General features: G+C 35.0%; 1 protein-coding gene across 1 annotated transcript in view; it reads left to right on the forward strand.

Annotated features, from left to right (window-relative positions):
* The first annotated feature begins 3,801 nt into the window (after positions 1–3,801).
* The window catches only part of LOC100373084 (guanine nucleotide-binding protein subunit alpha-11), a 54,506-nt gene continuing 41,731 nt past the window's right edge, over positions 3,802–16,576 (forward strand). Inside the window, exons 1-2 of the mRNA XM_006823220.3 lie at positions 3,802–4,167; positions 4,356–4,540. Of these exons, the coding sequence (XP_006823283.1) occupies positions 4,050–4,167; positions 4,356–4,540 (303 nt within the window). The 5' untranslated portion in view covers positions 3,802–4,049. The remainder of the gene's footprint in view (positions 4,168–4,355; positions 4,541–16,576) is intronic.

Below are 16,576 nucleotides of genomic sequence, written 5' to 3' on the forward strand. Positions count from 1 at the left end.
GGTTTGGACTCGCGGGTACTGACAGAATACCGGGGAGGTGAGGTTCGGATACGCGGGTACTGACAGAATACCGGGGAGGTAGAGTTTAAACTCGCGGATACTGGCAGAATACCGGGGAGGTGGGGTTCGGACCCGCGGGTACTGACAGAATACCAGGGAGGTAGGGGTTCGGACTCGCGGGTACTGACAGAATACCGGGGAGGCGGAGTTTAAACTCGCGGGTATTGACAGAATACCGGGGAGGTTGAGTTTAAATTCTCGGGTACTGACATAATACCGGGGAGGTTGAGTTTAAACTCGCGGGTACTGACAGAATACCGGGGAGGTTGAGTTTAAACTCGCGGGTACTGACAGAATACCGGGGAGGTGGAGTTTAAACTCGCAGATACTGACAGAATACCGGGGAGGTGGGGTTCGGACTCGCGGGTACTGACAGAATACCGGGGAGGTGGAGTTTAAACTCGCGGGTACTGACAGAATACCGGGGAGGTGGGGTTTGGACTCGCGGGTACTGACTTACATTGTCAGTGCATCTAAAATGTATACCCCATCTCATACCATGGTCTTTTTTTACACGAGTGGTAAATTATATAAGCCTTTTTTTCTGCCATAATTAACATTTTTTGACCGAAAATATATTCCCATTTCAAGCATTTTTTTTTTAAAAAAAAGAGAGCTCTAAAACACGTGGCTCAAAAAGGACTCTAAAATATTGCGCGTACTTTGGTTGTAATCAATTATTTCCTGGTTGGAGATAATTTAGTCCAGTGAAGGGCAGGGTGCCTTGCAGAAAAATACCTTTCTCACACAAAATAAAAAAACACACAGAAAAACAAGATTTTATTTGCTCACACCCAGGAAGGGGGTACTTTGACATTCGGTTGGGTGCTCTGTAGTCAGTTGAACACTGGACCCAAGAAGATCGACTCTGATGCCGCTTTTCGACACAAAATTGGCGTTTAGCCAAAAAAATACCTATTAAATTGCATAAATAATAGACGAAAATCTTAAAATTAGGTGTCAAAAAGGTCGAATGAGCACTGAAAATGGAAGTCAAGAACGCTCCCGGGTTATACTTTACGGGGATTCGTTTGAAGTGGTCCTATTAAAATTCAGACTTACTAGTATCCGATTCAAATGAGAGGGAGTTGTTGGTAAGTCTATTTGTCTTGGTTCTTGTTTGTATTATTTATATTATTATATTTTACAGAGTATTACTGTGGTTTATTCAAAAATTGGCAAAGTACAAACAAAAACGTAAGAAAAACTGACAGAACAGTTCATGATCGCGTATATTTACTTATTTTTATATGTTTGCGCATGTGCCGATTGGTGTTTAGTGGTACTTTGTATGATGTTTTATTTTCGTGTTTTCTACGACTACCTGCCAAATAACAAGTATTAGTACACACAAAGCTAAATAAATAAATAAATAAATAAATAAATAAATAAATAAATAAATAAATAAATAAATAAATAAATAAATAAATAAATAAATAAATAAACAAATAAATAAATAAATAAATAAATAAATAAATAAATAAATAAATAAATAAATAAATAAATAAATAAATAAATAAATAAATAAATAAATAAAAAAATAAATAAATAAATAAATTCAGCTGCCATTCCGTTTCATTCCGTTGCATTATTTCCCTTTTTTTAAAAAGTGAATTCAGAAATATACTAAAAACATTTCAGGACGAAATGTATTCCATTTGAGCACAATTATAATACTTTTCCTAATAACCGATTACACGTGAATATTAAAGACGATACATAATACGTTATGATCTCGATATCTTTGCGATTCATTTCTCTAGAATTATGACTGAAAGAAGCTGAATAAAATAAGAATAGGTAGAGTGTTCAACAACTCGGGTAACAATAATAGATTTGACTTGGTGAAAATATTGTATTTTCCTCCATAAAAAGGAAAAAAATTCACATTGTCGAAAATGGAAAGTCTTCAACGTAGTGTTATTTAATTTTTAGCCTGATATGTTTTTATTTAAAGAGCGGTGGTCGTCGCGCTACGCATGTGCGAAGTTTCTGTTGATAAACATTGATTTTCCCACATTGCGCTCTTCTAATGGAAATCACAAGTATGAGGTTTGACCTGGGCGTGACTTGCACTGATTACCGCCGGTGACTCCTTCGATACCTTCCAATCACCTAAAAATACCTAATTAAAGCTTGTTAACGTCTCAGTTTGATCGGCTGTCAAAGTCAAAGTCGTCATCTTTGTTTATATGAGACCCATATATCTCGCGCATGCGTGGCACGACGGCTATCGCCCTTAAACTGTTCTGAACAGTATGTTTTTTACAGAATTTCACGACGGTGCATTTGTGGGACTTCTCTTAACTCACAAAAAAGTAGTATTGCCCTACTCAGTATATGCTAGTATGACACTGCTCATAAGCTCGGTTATCTTTTTATCTTGGGGGTGCCTGGTTGCTAAGAGGAAGACGTGCCGTGACGAAAACTTATTCGAATATGTGCCGTACGCGAGCGTCGGTTCGAATACACGTCATCATTGATTTGAGATACTGTAAAATATTTTATTTTCGCTATTTTCGCTGATTCTGTGAAAATAAAATCCAGCGAATATGCATTTTTTTTCTATATTTTACATTCAATTCACCAAGAATCAGTGAAAATAAACTCCATACAAATCATCCAAAAAGTTTTTTTTCAACGAAAATTAATTCCAGCTAAAATAAAGTATTTTACAGTGTTTTTCATGTCCTTGATGTGTGCTGTTTACAATGTTACTAGACCCGTGTATGGCGGCTGTATTAAGTCACTGAAGAGAGTATTTAGGTTGAATTAAATAATTTATGAAATCAAATTAGTTTGCATTTAATGCTGTAGTCCCAATTTAAAACATTTATAAAGACAATTTTAGTTTTTTAAACAGCGCGAAGTACTTTCCCGGAATGTTGCGATCATTTTTGAAAGAAAGTCAGCAGACAAGCATGGTTGTGTAGAGGGCGGGTTTTTAGCAATTTTAACAGCAATTCTGTTTTTCTAAATGGTAAAATGCACAAGCGCAACTGATTACACAAGTATCGCGTGTCGGGTTTTTATTAAAATGACGTAAATTGATAAAAAATGCTTTCTATAAAAAAAAAAACGACTACCTGTCTAGAATATATAAATACACATTTTTGCGTTTCTGTTGATTTTTTTGCCGGGTGATTTGTTGCGTCGAATTTGCATGAAGTTAAAATGCTAATACAATTAAAAAATGTTTTCAAATATAGAAAAGTGATTATTGTAGATTATATATTTCATTTTAAAATGTGGTTATTTTTTCTCTACGTCGCTAACTTGAGGCGAAAACATTAAACAAAATAACCAAAACGTTTACATTTATTATTTATGCAATTGTTTTTGTATAATAAAGAAATTTGTCAGTTAAAAAATATTATCCGACAATTTTTAAAACATAAAAGACGTTTTTGATACATTTTATTAATTATTTTTGTGATTTTTCTCAATAAACTTAACGAAGGCTTCCCATCCTTATTAGGTTCACAGAAAACACGGCATCCCATAATACTAGCCTACCGCTGCCGGATCCCATTTTACCCGCTGTTCTCATTAGCAATTTCTCCCTCGATATTTTTAATAAAACGAAATTTATTCGAGTTTTTTCTTTCATATATTAATCCCAATTGTCGTCTGAAATAACCTGTATATTAAATGACACAAATCTGTGAAAAATCAAGTGTCGATGGTGTAATTATAATACGTTCTCCCGGTTTTATCGTTCTTCCCAGAGGGAGTAAAGCATCGCTAGTTGTCTTGTCTCCCCTACACCACACCCAGAGTGATATCGTAATTTTGTGTACCTTTTCGACATCGTATTAGGGATATATTGGGGCGGAACTGGGTTGGAAGGCATCTGGAGTGCCGAATATCTCTGGTTGACCATTTCCGCTCGCTTCAGTCGGCGTGAAATTGAGGGGTAGGCGCCGTTTGGTTTTTTACTGTGGCATTTCAGGCGTCGAGTGTTCAATTCTGCGCTAGCTAAAAGCAAGATGGCGTGCTGTCTAAGTGAGGAAGCAAAAGAACAGAAACGAATTAATCAAGAAATCGAGAAACAGCTTCGAAAAGATAAACGAGATGCTCGGAGGGAACTCAAACTTCTATTACTGGGTGAGTAGAATTTTTTTTCAACCGAAAATATCGGATTTTTTTGAATATGATGTGATTCGCTTTGCATGTTAATGTCCCTATTCATTGATGACCGCCATGTTTTTCCGTCCGTATGTACTGCATGCCCCAAATGCCGAGCCCGTTTTGCAATATTCACTCGTTTCTGTTCCGATTTTTCCTACTCACAGGGACGGGAGAGAGTGGGAAAAGCACGTTTATAAAACAAATGCGCATTATCCACGGAGCGGGGTACACGGAGGACGATAGAAAGACGTACACCAAACTGGTATACCAAAATATATTTATGGCCATGAATTCAATGATACGTGCCATGGAGACACTGAAAATACAGTACAAAAATCCTAATAGCATAGTAAGTACGATTCCTAATTCTACCTGTGTTGTTATATGCATGCAAAGTTACACCATTCACGCTATCTGTGCAGAAGCACAGTTTTTTTTTTTCAATTGTACACAACAGCTATCATTTTCTTGCCCACATCTTTTCATCGCCGTACAATGCAGGAACCGAGTCGGTAGATGTATTATCGCACGAAGACCCGTTTTTAACTCGATAGGTATGTTCTCATGCTATCCCCCTAACATCTAATTAGTTAAAAATACATGTTTGAACTACATACACACAAAATGATCTTTGAGAAAATTGATGGCTATGTAATTATACGGTTCCAAATTTTAGTGGAATATCTTCACATCTTTGCTTTGTATTGTGTTATAGCCGTATTTCTCTGATGCCACATTAACATATATAGGCATTAAGTTGAAATCGCCTTCAAATAATAATTAACTAAATAAACAAAAAATATTTAATGCTTGGGTGTATTTTTCACAGTAATTTTATTGACATTTGCTGTGATTGCTTGTTTCTATAATCACATGTATGTATTTTCAATATTTGTGTATAATAAAGCAACTAGGATTCAGTCTTCATCTGCTCAATATCTGTAAAAAAAAAAAAAAACACCCAATTTTTTTTAATTGTCAATTCTTGATGTTTTTTTTGTCATTGCCTTTGGTTGTAAATACAATACGCTTTGTATGTTTGCCCCCCCCCCCTTTCCACTAGCTGCATATGAATTCAATCCAAATCAATACACTTAGTTCAAAATTCAGGTCAATTTACTATTCATTTCACAAGGTCCTTGTATGCTTTTTCAGACATTTTATCATGAAAAAAAAATCTGAAATTTCTGTGTTTGATGATTTTGTTAATCATTTTGAGTTGATTAGTGTGGGAAAAACATTATTAACGTGTAATTTTTTCTGATTGGTCTTTTAAAAAAAATCAGTTTTTAAACAATTTTTTTGGGACGTCATCTTTAAAGACTATCGTCAACACTAATACCAAAATTGCCTGGAGTACTGTATTATCTCTATTAGTGCATGCGCTTGTGTAAATTACAGATGTGTTTCTAGGGTTGAAATAAGGATTATTGTAATGATTCAGTGTACGACAAATGTTTGTTTACTGTGAAATACTTTATTTTAGCTGGAATTAATTTTCGCTGAAAAGCCTTTTTGGGGTGTTTTATATGAAATTTACTTTCACTGATTTTTGATGATTTCATATGTAAAATATAGGAAAAATGTATAATTCGCTGGATTTTATTTTCACTGAATTATCCATTCAGCGAAAATAGCAAAAATAAATTCCAAGGAAAATAAATTAATTTACAGTATATAAGCTTCTAAATGTTCAAGTATAGTGATTTTGTAAATTAAATATTTTTTGTGCAAATTGTGATTTACCGAATTCAATCTCGCTTTCAACAATTCGGTACGAGTCCAGTCACCCGATGGCTGAAACCATCGCACTGCAAGATCTCGCGTAATGTCGGTAAAGCCAGATTCTAACATCTGCCACTAAAATCAAACTAATTTTGATTTTTTTTATGATTCAATGTCGAAATGCTGGTAATTCAGAGAAAAACATGGCATGGAGATATCCTTACTCCATCAAAATTGACTACTGTGAAATACTTAATTTTCGCTTGGAATTAATTTTCGATATTTTTTTTCATATATTTTACATTCAACTTGTCAAAAATCAGTGAAAATAATTTCCGTACAAAACACCCAAAAGTCTTTTCAGTGAAAATTAATTCCAGCTAAATAAAGTATTTTACAGTATCAAATGTGTGTTGTGTTTAAGTACATTAAGCATGGAAATACTCCAAAAATACATTCTCATTTGACGAATCCCACACGATATTTCGACACCACTAACGATGTTATGCCCTTTGTTTTATCATTTGATTCACCCATAATGTAGAATTTTACACTAAATGAAAAATAGACTATTTTGAAAAAAAAACATTGAATGAATCCCACACGATATTTTGACATCTCTATGATGTTATGCCCTTTGTTTTGTCCAGTTTTATCATTTGATTCACCCGTAATATGTCCTGTTTTATCATTTGATTCACCCGTAATATGTCCTGTTTTATCATTTGATTCACCCGTAATATGAGATCTTGTACTAAATAAAAAATAGGCTGTTTTGTAGAAAACTTGTTCTGTTCATAACATGCTTAAGTACCAAATCCAAGATGACTTCATCAGAACAATTTGTCTTCTATGTGTTCTTGTTCAATATGTCTATATTGATTGAAAACAACTGAAAAATGAGCCTGTACCATTTCATTTGATGACCATTTTTTCTGCATTAAATATTTTTTTTTTTTTAATAACAAGGATGTAACTGTTGGTGGAAACATCGATGTAAACAATTTTATGGTTTCAAATTTTGTCGCGTTATCATACCCTACCCAATAATTTGCAAAAATTTGTAAAAGTTGCTCAACCAAAGCCCCACCTACCATCCTTCATTATTCCTTATGTCTGTGCCCAGACGATATACATGTGGAACACGGGCAGGAATTCGGATGGTCAGTCTTACCGTACATTGAATTTCTTAGAATGTAGGAGGGAGATTGTCACCACACTTTACTTCTATTTTAAGTCAAATGCCAAAGACATTTGCCAAAGTCACTGACACTCTGTCGTAGGATTATTCCAAGAACAAAATTTCACAATTTTCCTGACATGCAAAAGTCTCCGCTAAAGATACAAGTGTCAAATATGAATTTTTTCAACGCATGCATTTTATATTTATTTATTTCCGTGTTATTATTGGTTATGTGTATTGATTTCATCTCTGCATTCTCAGTAAAAATAACAAATTCTACTTAACTAATTTCTGCTAAAATTACTGTTTTAAAAATCTACAAAAATGTATGTGCTTTGTGTGTTGGATATTCACTAATTTCTGCATTATAAAAAAAATGTTTTAGCCGTTGTCTGTTGACCTTGAAATGCTTGTACTGGTAAATACAGAATTCAACAGGACCAAATTTCCACAAAATTTGGTTATAAAAAGTCTAGTTTTATGTTCCTGTTTGTTCAATAATTTCTGCATTCCGAAAAGAGTGTTGGATGTTGACGACCTTGAAATGCTTAAAAATACAGAATTATGCAGAACTGAATTTCTGCTAAAAATTACTTTTATTAAAAAGTCTTGATTTTTGCAGTTATTTTGTTCAATACATTCTGAAAAAATAGATTTGATGCCCCCCTCCCTCCCTTCACAAAATCTAGGAGTAATATACGAAATTCGGCAGAGTGGGTCCTGCTGAAATTAAAGCTGTTAAAAACCTCAATTTTATGCTGTGTATGTTCATAGATTTCTATGTTGAAAAAAAATGTAGGTATATTTTTGCCGACACCTCTCCCTATCTGACAAGCTCCATTATTGTACAGAACCAATTTCTGCTAAACTTAACAACTATCAATAACCAGTTTTATGCTGTGTATGTTCACTAACGACAAAAAGTGACCACCCCACCCTCTGAAAAATCAATGAAAATCCAGAATTCTGCTGAGCAAATTTCCACTAAAATTACACCTATCAAAAACCAGTTTTACGCCATTCATATTCACTAGTAAAAATTACAACACCACACCCAACCTCCTGAAAATCCAGAATTCTACAAGATCAATTTCTGCTAAAATTATCGCTGTCAAAACCCGAGATAAATTTGACACAGTATAGAGATCTTGTATTATTATGTGGTGATTTGATTCTTCTACAAAGCAAGTTAGTATTATTTAGGTCAAACATGGAGACTGGCATTCTTTTGAAAACAACACTCTAGACACTTTATTCATAAATATTAACCTTTTCACCACCAGACTTTCTTGCCCGAATTTTTTCGCACTTTTTTTTTTCTTATATTTTTCAATATTTCTGGAAATGAACTAATTTTAGAGCCAACAGACAAAATTTGAGTTGATATTCAATTTTTACTTACAAATTTTGCTATTTTTAGCCCAATCTATTGAAGGAAAGTGCAGACTGTAAATGGGACTATTTTATGATATAAAAAGGGACCTGGTGGTGAAAAGGTTTACACTAGACCAGTGTCTCCACCTAAACAAGTTTACAACTGAATAGTGTTATGACTTAATCTAAAAAACAAAACAAAAAAACACCTAAATTGGGATTTGAAATGCATGAAATTAAATGTTTTCCAGATTATCTAATTAGCATTAGAATACTGAATAAAAGTAAAATTAAAATGTTGACTATTTTCATAATTTAAGAAATATTAAAACTTAAATACCACAAATGCATTAATTATCGCTAGGTTATAATTTAACTATTTTTGTTCATAAGTAAAATCTGCTAAGTTTTTGTGCAAAGCGACAGTTCCGGACATTGAATGTTACTGTTGTCTCTCCCGACCTTCTTCTTCCTTTGCAAATTACAAGGGCTAGTGCTGACACTTTTTTTGCCACAAAAGTCATATTCATGTTTGGGACTAACATGTCAGGGCTGTGTGGCCATCTCTCTATCAAATAGTAATTCAATACATTGTCCTAGCATCAACCAGGCCCAGGTGAACACAATAAATTATAAACTGTGAATTTAAAACCTATGAATTTGATAAAAATAGTAAAATTAAATCATAGTAGAAATTAATGTTTTTACAGTACCTGTGTGAAGGTCGGTATTGTAAATGCATTAATTATTCATTGGGTTTTAATTCTCTATAGACTACATGAAACATAGAACTCGTTGCTACCCTTGAAGTCGTACATTGAAAACAAAATTATTCTCAAAATGCAAAAAAGTAAATACCAATGCAAATTAACTTTCATTTTATTCGTGCCGGAAACTAAAAAATAAGCAGATGTGTATTTTGTTGGATCTTACTTAAAATGAAGTGCTGTGCTATGAAATATTTTAGCTGGTTTTAATTTTTGCTGAAAAAGACGTATTGAGTGTTTGTTTTCACTAATTTTGATGAATGTAAAATCAAAAAAAACAAAAAAAAACAGTATATTTGCTAGGTTTTATATTTACTGAATCATCCCTTCAATGAAAATAGAAAAAAATAAAACATGAAAAGTGAAAATATTTTTTTTTTTTTTTCGTACTGAGGAATACTTTATTTTCGCTTGGAATCAATTTTCGCTGAAGGAATGACTCAGTGAAAATAAAATCCAGCGAATGTACCTTTTTCCCTGTATTTTACATTAATTCATCAAAAATCAGTGCAAATAAAATCCATCCAAAACATTCGAAAAGTCTATTCAGCAAAAATTAATTCCAGCTAAAATAAAATATTTGACAGTATTTAGATTGGTCATATTACATGCTGTGGAGTTAGCAGACAGGCTAATGTTTGTTTATGTCTTGACCCAGAATGCCCTCTGTGTTATCCTTCTTCCTGTAACCATATATTGACCCACATGTGTACCGCAACCTTACCCTATATACTACACTATAGTCTGTCTGCATAATTGTTTTCAAGATGTTTTATGCATTCCCCCTAAAGGTCACACATCCTGGTACTTTTGGGGGTATTGTTGCACTATAATAGCCGTGATTTTCATATTTATGTAAATTTTTTACATTATGGAACTTTTGAACTTCAGGGACAGCCTGCATTTTGGCGGGGGCGGCGGCGGCATTGAGGGGGGTTGTAGTTATTGAGAAATTGTCCTTTGATAATGAATTTGTACCCCTGTAAAAGTACCAGGATCTGTGAACTTTAGGGTCATGCAAAGTACCAGGATGTGTGAAATTTAGGGGTCATCCAAAGTACCAGGATGTGTGACATTTAGGGGTCATCCAAAGTACCAGGATGTGTGACATTTAGGGGTCATGCAAAGTACCAGGACGTGTGAAGTTTAGGGTCATGCAAAGTACCAGGATGTGTGACATTTAGGGGTCATGCAAAGTACCAGGATGTGTGAAGTTTAGGGTCATGCAAAGTACCAGGATGTGTGACATTTAGGGGTCATGCAAAGTACCAGGATGTGTGAAGTTTAGGGTCATGCAAAGTACCAGGATGTGTGACATTTAGGGGTCATGCAAAGTACCAGGATGTGTGACCTTTAGGGATCATGCATACAGCATATTATTATTTGTTACAAATTCACAAAATAGTCCTGTATATATAGTCTGCAATTTCCTTCAGAAGATTAAAACAAAAATAGTTGAATTTGATAGTTGAGTAAAAACTTAACACTGATTCAGACTGTTGGCTTGAAAATTAGGGTTCATTCCCAGAAATATTGAAGAATACAAGAAAAACAGCACAGAAAAATTTGGGCAAGAAATTCTGGTGGTGAAAAAGCTAAGTTATTAAAAATCTCAAAATGAATTAATAAAAATTACAGTATGGTGTATTTTTTGCTCTCAAATATCACAGTTCATCAAATTAAAAAAAAAAATCCAGTGATTACCCAGGAGTTTCAGAATTGTGTACAAATTTTAGGGTGTTTACTTCATTTTAGTGCTTTTTCCCAAATATGTAAATTTAAGATGGATAGAAATTTTCCTAGACTGACCAGCACACTAGTGATAACAGCTGGTTGTTTTGATTTTATTCTTGTTATTTGATATCATCTGGGTTCTTCTAGAGTACACATAATATATCCAAAAACACTCTGCTTGGTCTTGTGACCTTACGGGTCTTCTGTTTAGCTTGAAGTATTTCAACCACAGTGACTGATATTTTCTGTATTTTTAAGCTAACTTTCAACTTTGTTAGCTATGCACAAATTGAAAAAAAAATGCTGTGTATTATACCAGGGATTGCGTTAACCCTATATTTTGTTTCCCGGACTCCAATTATTGAAGAGGAACCCAGTTTTTCAGGCATGCTGAGGTCAAATCTTTAATAAAGTTATCCAGGGTCAAATTTCAATTTCTTAAAATTTTGTAAGTGGGACTCGTCTTGCCGAGACACTAGCGCATACCCTGATTATACACTGTATAAAACCATTATATTTTCCTGATTGTAAACTCATAGTCACTGATGACATCGATAATAAAGGAAGTAAATAACATCGAATAAATAGCATGGTAAATACTATGTAAAATAAAAATAAACATGTACCATAAAATCTGTATTAGAAGCCACACCTCTAATATAAGTCGCACCCATTGTTTTTGAACAATTGAGAACCAAATATTCACGATTTCTCATATGTATAGATGCTCTAATAGAAGCAGCATCCCCTCTCTGTTGCATTGTACCATTTTATAGAAGCCGCAACATCTAATGCAGATTTTACAGTACTATTTGCGCGACTCAAATCAGCGCTCCAGTACAGCACCTAATCACTGAGCTTCATATCACAGCATGTCTACTACTCTGCCACATTGAGAGGGTACTGCATGCGCGACTCGAACCATCGCTTGCATACAACACCTGATCACTAAGCTTCACATCACAGTATGTCTAGTCGGCCATATGTTTACGTTGATTTGACATGAAAAGTGAAAGGATACTCCATGCGCGACTCGAACCATCGCTCACGTACAACACCTGATTGCCTAGCTCCACGTCACGTCAAAAGATAAAGTACTTTGGACTGAGTGTACCGGTATGCATTAAATTACCATTATGATAGAAAGATGGTCACACAGCCCTGTCATGTAGTCCTAAACCTGGAATATGGTTTGTGTGGTAAAATGCACTGTATGTATGCATTAAATTTCCATAATACCATTATGATAGGAAGATGGTCACACAGCCCTGTCATGTAGTCCTAAAAATGGAATATGGTTTGTGTGGTAAATGCACTGTATGTATGCATTAAATTTCCATAATACCATTATAATAGGAAGATGGTCTCACAGCCCTGTCATGTAGTCCTAAACATGGAATATGGTTTCTGTGGTAAAATACACTGTATGTATGCATTAAATTGCCATAATACCATTATGATAGAAAGATGGTCACACAGCCCTGTCATGTAGTCCTAAAAATGAAATATGGTTTCTGTGGTAAAATGCACTGTATGCATGCATCCATTAAATTGACATATTACCATTATGATAGGAAGATGGTCACACAGCCCTGTCATGTAGTCCTAAAAATGGAATATGGTTTCTGTGGTAAAATGCATTATGATAGGAAGATAGTCTTCCGGCCCTGTCATGTAGTCCTAAAAATGGAATATGGTTTCTGTGGTAAAATGCATTATGATAGGAAGATAGTCTTCCAGCCCTGTCATGTAGTCCTAAAAATGGAATATGGTTTCTGTGGTAAAATGCATTATGATAGGAAGATAGTCTTCCGGCCCTGTCATGTAGTCCTAAAAATGGAATATGGTTTCTGTGGTAAAATACACTGTATGTATGCATTAAATTGCCATAATACCATTATGATAGGAAGATGGTCACACAGCCCTGTCATGTAGTCCTAAACATGGAATATGGTTTCTATGGTAAAATGCACTGTATGTATGCATTAAATTACCATAATACCATTATGATAGGAAGATGGTCATACAGCCCTGTCATGTAGTCCTAAACTGGAATATGGTTTCCATGGTAACATGCACTGTATATATGCATTAAATTACCATAATACCATTATGATAGGAAGATAGTCTTCCGGCCCTGTCATGTAGTCCTAAACATGGAATATGGTTTCTGTGGTAACATGCATTGTATATATGCATTAAATTACCATAATACCATTATGATAGGAAGATGGTCTCACAGCCCTGTCATGTAGTCCTAAAAATGGAATATGGTTTCTGTGGTAAAATGCACTGTATGTATGCATTAAATTGCCATAATACCATTATCATAGGAAGATGGTCATACAGCCCTGTCATGTAGTTCTAAACATGGAATATGATTTCTGTGGTAAAATGCACTGTATGTATTCATTAAATTACCATAATACCATTATGATAGGAAGATGGTCATACAGCCCTGTCATGTAGTCCTAAACATGAAATATGGTTTCTGTGGTAAAATGCACTGTATGTATGCATTAAATTACCATAACACCATTATGATAGGAAGATGGTCGTACAAGCCTGTCATGTAGTCTTAAACATGGAATATGGTTTCCATGGTAACATGCACTGTATGTATGCATTGAGTTACCATAATACCATTATGATAGGAAGATGGTCGTACAGCCCTGTCATGTAGTCGCAAATATGAGTGTGTACTCGTTACTAGCAAAGTAAATGCAAAAAAAAATCATGAGATGTCGGGTAGTTGCCGAGAAAAGTAGTTTTGCGTTTGTTTTATGGCGTTGGCTGTGGTGACATAATTCCTATCTGTGTCAACACATTTCGATTTCCTTGCCTGTGTTTATTTTCGTAGTTGGAATAAGTAGTCTTTCTCTGGTAGCACAAACATTCCTATTAGTAAACGTCTCCTGAGAATGAGACCGGTTAGTGACCCCCTTTATATCAAAAGACCACCAGCTTGTGTTGACTATTTTAGGTGGTAGGCGAATCCCAATTTACTTGTAAAACGATCTATACGTTTAATGTTAGCAGTCATCACACACTTACCAAATGATTCTTCATCAGTGATGTAGAAATTCCGTCGGTTGCTCGAAGCGACTACCTACTTAAAATAAAATACCAGCTTCCGTTACACTTTTTAACTGTAAACAAAAGAAGTACCTTTTAACTGTAAACAAAAGAAGTCCGTGGCTTTCCATTATTTTGGGGAATCACCTACACCTACCAACTACACAGGGTCCGTAGCGTTTAGAAAATCCTTTGAAAGTCTTGGGATTTTTTGAGGTCTGGAATGTTTTTGAGTTGTCTTTAAATTACAAAAAAAAAAATACATCTTTGAAAAGTACCGTAAAATCTGTATTAGAAGCCGCATCCCTAATAGAAGTCGCACCCATTTTTTTTGAATAATTGAGAACCAAAAATTCATCATTTCTCATATGTGTAGATGCTCTATTAGAAGCTGCATCCCCTCTGTTGCTTTGTACCATTTTAATAGAAGCCGCGGTTTCTAATACAGATTTTACAGTATTTAAATTTCTTCATAGTTATTAATTTTAGAAATGCCCGTGTTCGCCAGGGAAGTACCATATCCTCGGAATTTTGATGAGCTTTGGTGATGTTGGCCTGAATTAAGGGTCAAAATGTGTTAGGAAAAGGTCTGGAAAAATCTTTGAAATCATTTGGCTATTGGTGCTATGGACCCTGCTACATTTTCATCTCTTACGAAAATTGAATTAATTCCAATTAAAATAAAGTATTTTACAGTATTACAAGACACAGTCAAGTCAATGCATAAAATTATTGTTTAATGTGAATACGGTGACATTTACCTGCATGTGATATTAATGATATGCACCACTGTCTAGTATGGTCCCCTATGTAACCTTTTCACCACCAGTTCTTATTTTTTCATCACAAATTCATAAAATACTGTGGAATACTTTATTTTCGCTGGAATTAATTTTCACTGAAAAGGCTTTTTGGGCGTTTTGTATGGAATTTATTTTCACTGATTTCTGATGAGTTTAATGTGAAATATAGGAAAAAAAGTATATTCGCTGGATTTTATTTTCACAGAATCATCCTTTCAGTGAAAATAAAGTATTCTACAGTAGTCTTGTTTAGTCTGCACTTTCTTTCAAAACATTGGGACCAAAAAAAGAACTGAAAAGTAAAAACTGAAAATTGGAGTTGATTTCAAGAAAAAAAGTTAAGAAAACTTTGGGTGTGAAAGTCTGGTTGTTTCATAGACTAGAGCAGTGCTTGAAATTTTTCCATGGAAGCCCTGCTGGCTACCAAATTTAACCCTTTGCACACCATAGATACTTTGTTGCAACAATGTTGCAGGGCCCATTACTAATTTGCATATTTGTACTCCCATTACCCAAAACTTTTTACCAATTCAGTGTGAGCCAGGTAGGTTGACATGTACACAGGGAAAAGAAGACTAGGACACTGTAGTTTCATTTCATTTAAAAAAAAAACACACATTTTATTTACAATTCACTTGGTTTCTAATTTATGATAACACCGAAATAGGCGCTCATTTCATCTCTGTCCGTTTCATACCAATGCCGGTCTACGCGCCCGGTAACTTCCTGTCTATGTCTAGCGTATTTATTTGTTTCCCCGACCAACAAATCCAAAAAATCGTCCGTAAAATATAATTTAAAAAAATCCAGTGGTTCCCCGTCGAAACAAACACCATGTCTTGGTCCTGAAAACTGGAATGTTCACGTCGGTCCTTTCATTTGACCAGATGTTTGGTGTATCGGCGATGTCATCGGCATCAGAGTCCGAGTCACTGTCGGCATCGGCATTCAGCAAGTCTAACAGTTCATTAGAATCGATGTCACTGCCACTGCCACAGTTGGTATTTTGACATAGCAATTCACATCTCAATCTCCCTTCGTCTATTTCTTCCACTGTAAAGCCTTCAAACTCAGTGTCTGAATCAGACTCATCGAAAAATCTCAGAATTGCGTCACGATCAGTTTGCGATGACAGCTCCGAGTCGGCCGGTTGTTGTGGCATCCCGGTACTGGGGCCCGCAGTCTGCTGTTCGCTCACAGTTTGGAAATTCATCACTGAGTTAAAACTTTAAACGTATCACACAAATAGTTGTGAATAATTGCATAAAAAATCCAAAAATACTCTACAGGAATTTAATTCGTTCGATTACAAGTCAGCTGTGTTTACAAACAAATGCAAATACGCAGTGGAGGTCAACTGAATGATCGTGTCTGTCAACCACTGAAAAACCTTGCATATTCCCGCCACAGTCAAATTAGTGTGTAATTTATTCATATATTCGGAAGAAGTATTCCTTATTTGGCAGGATTCTTTATTAGGAATATACATATGGAACAGTAGGGCGGGAATTGCCGGGGCAACGACACAGTGATCGTGTTTAAATATTCAAACCAACGGTAATTGATGACAGTGTCGTTTGGCCTACAGAGGTCATTGGATATTCCCGTTTAAAACCCCCATTTTAAAGCGATATTTGAACACTGTGAATGAAAAAAATACATGGATATCCAGTGGAAATACAACAGAGGCGAAATAAGGACTTGCAGTGAAAAATAGCAACGAA

This window comes from Saccoglossus kowalevskii, chromosome 20 (genome assembly GCF_978046115.1).
Source record: "Saccoglossus kowalevskii chromosome 20, keSacKowa6.1, whole genome shotgun sequence".
Taxonomy (NCBI): Eukaryota; Metazoa; Hemichordata; class Enteropneusta; family Harrimaniidae; genus Saccoglossus; species Saccoglossus kowalevskii.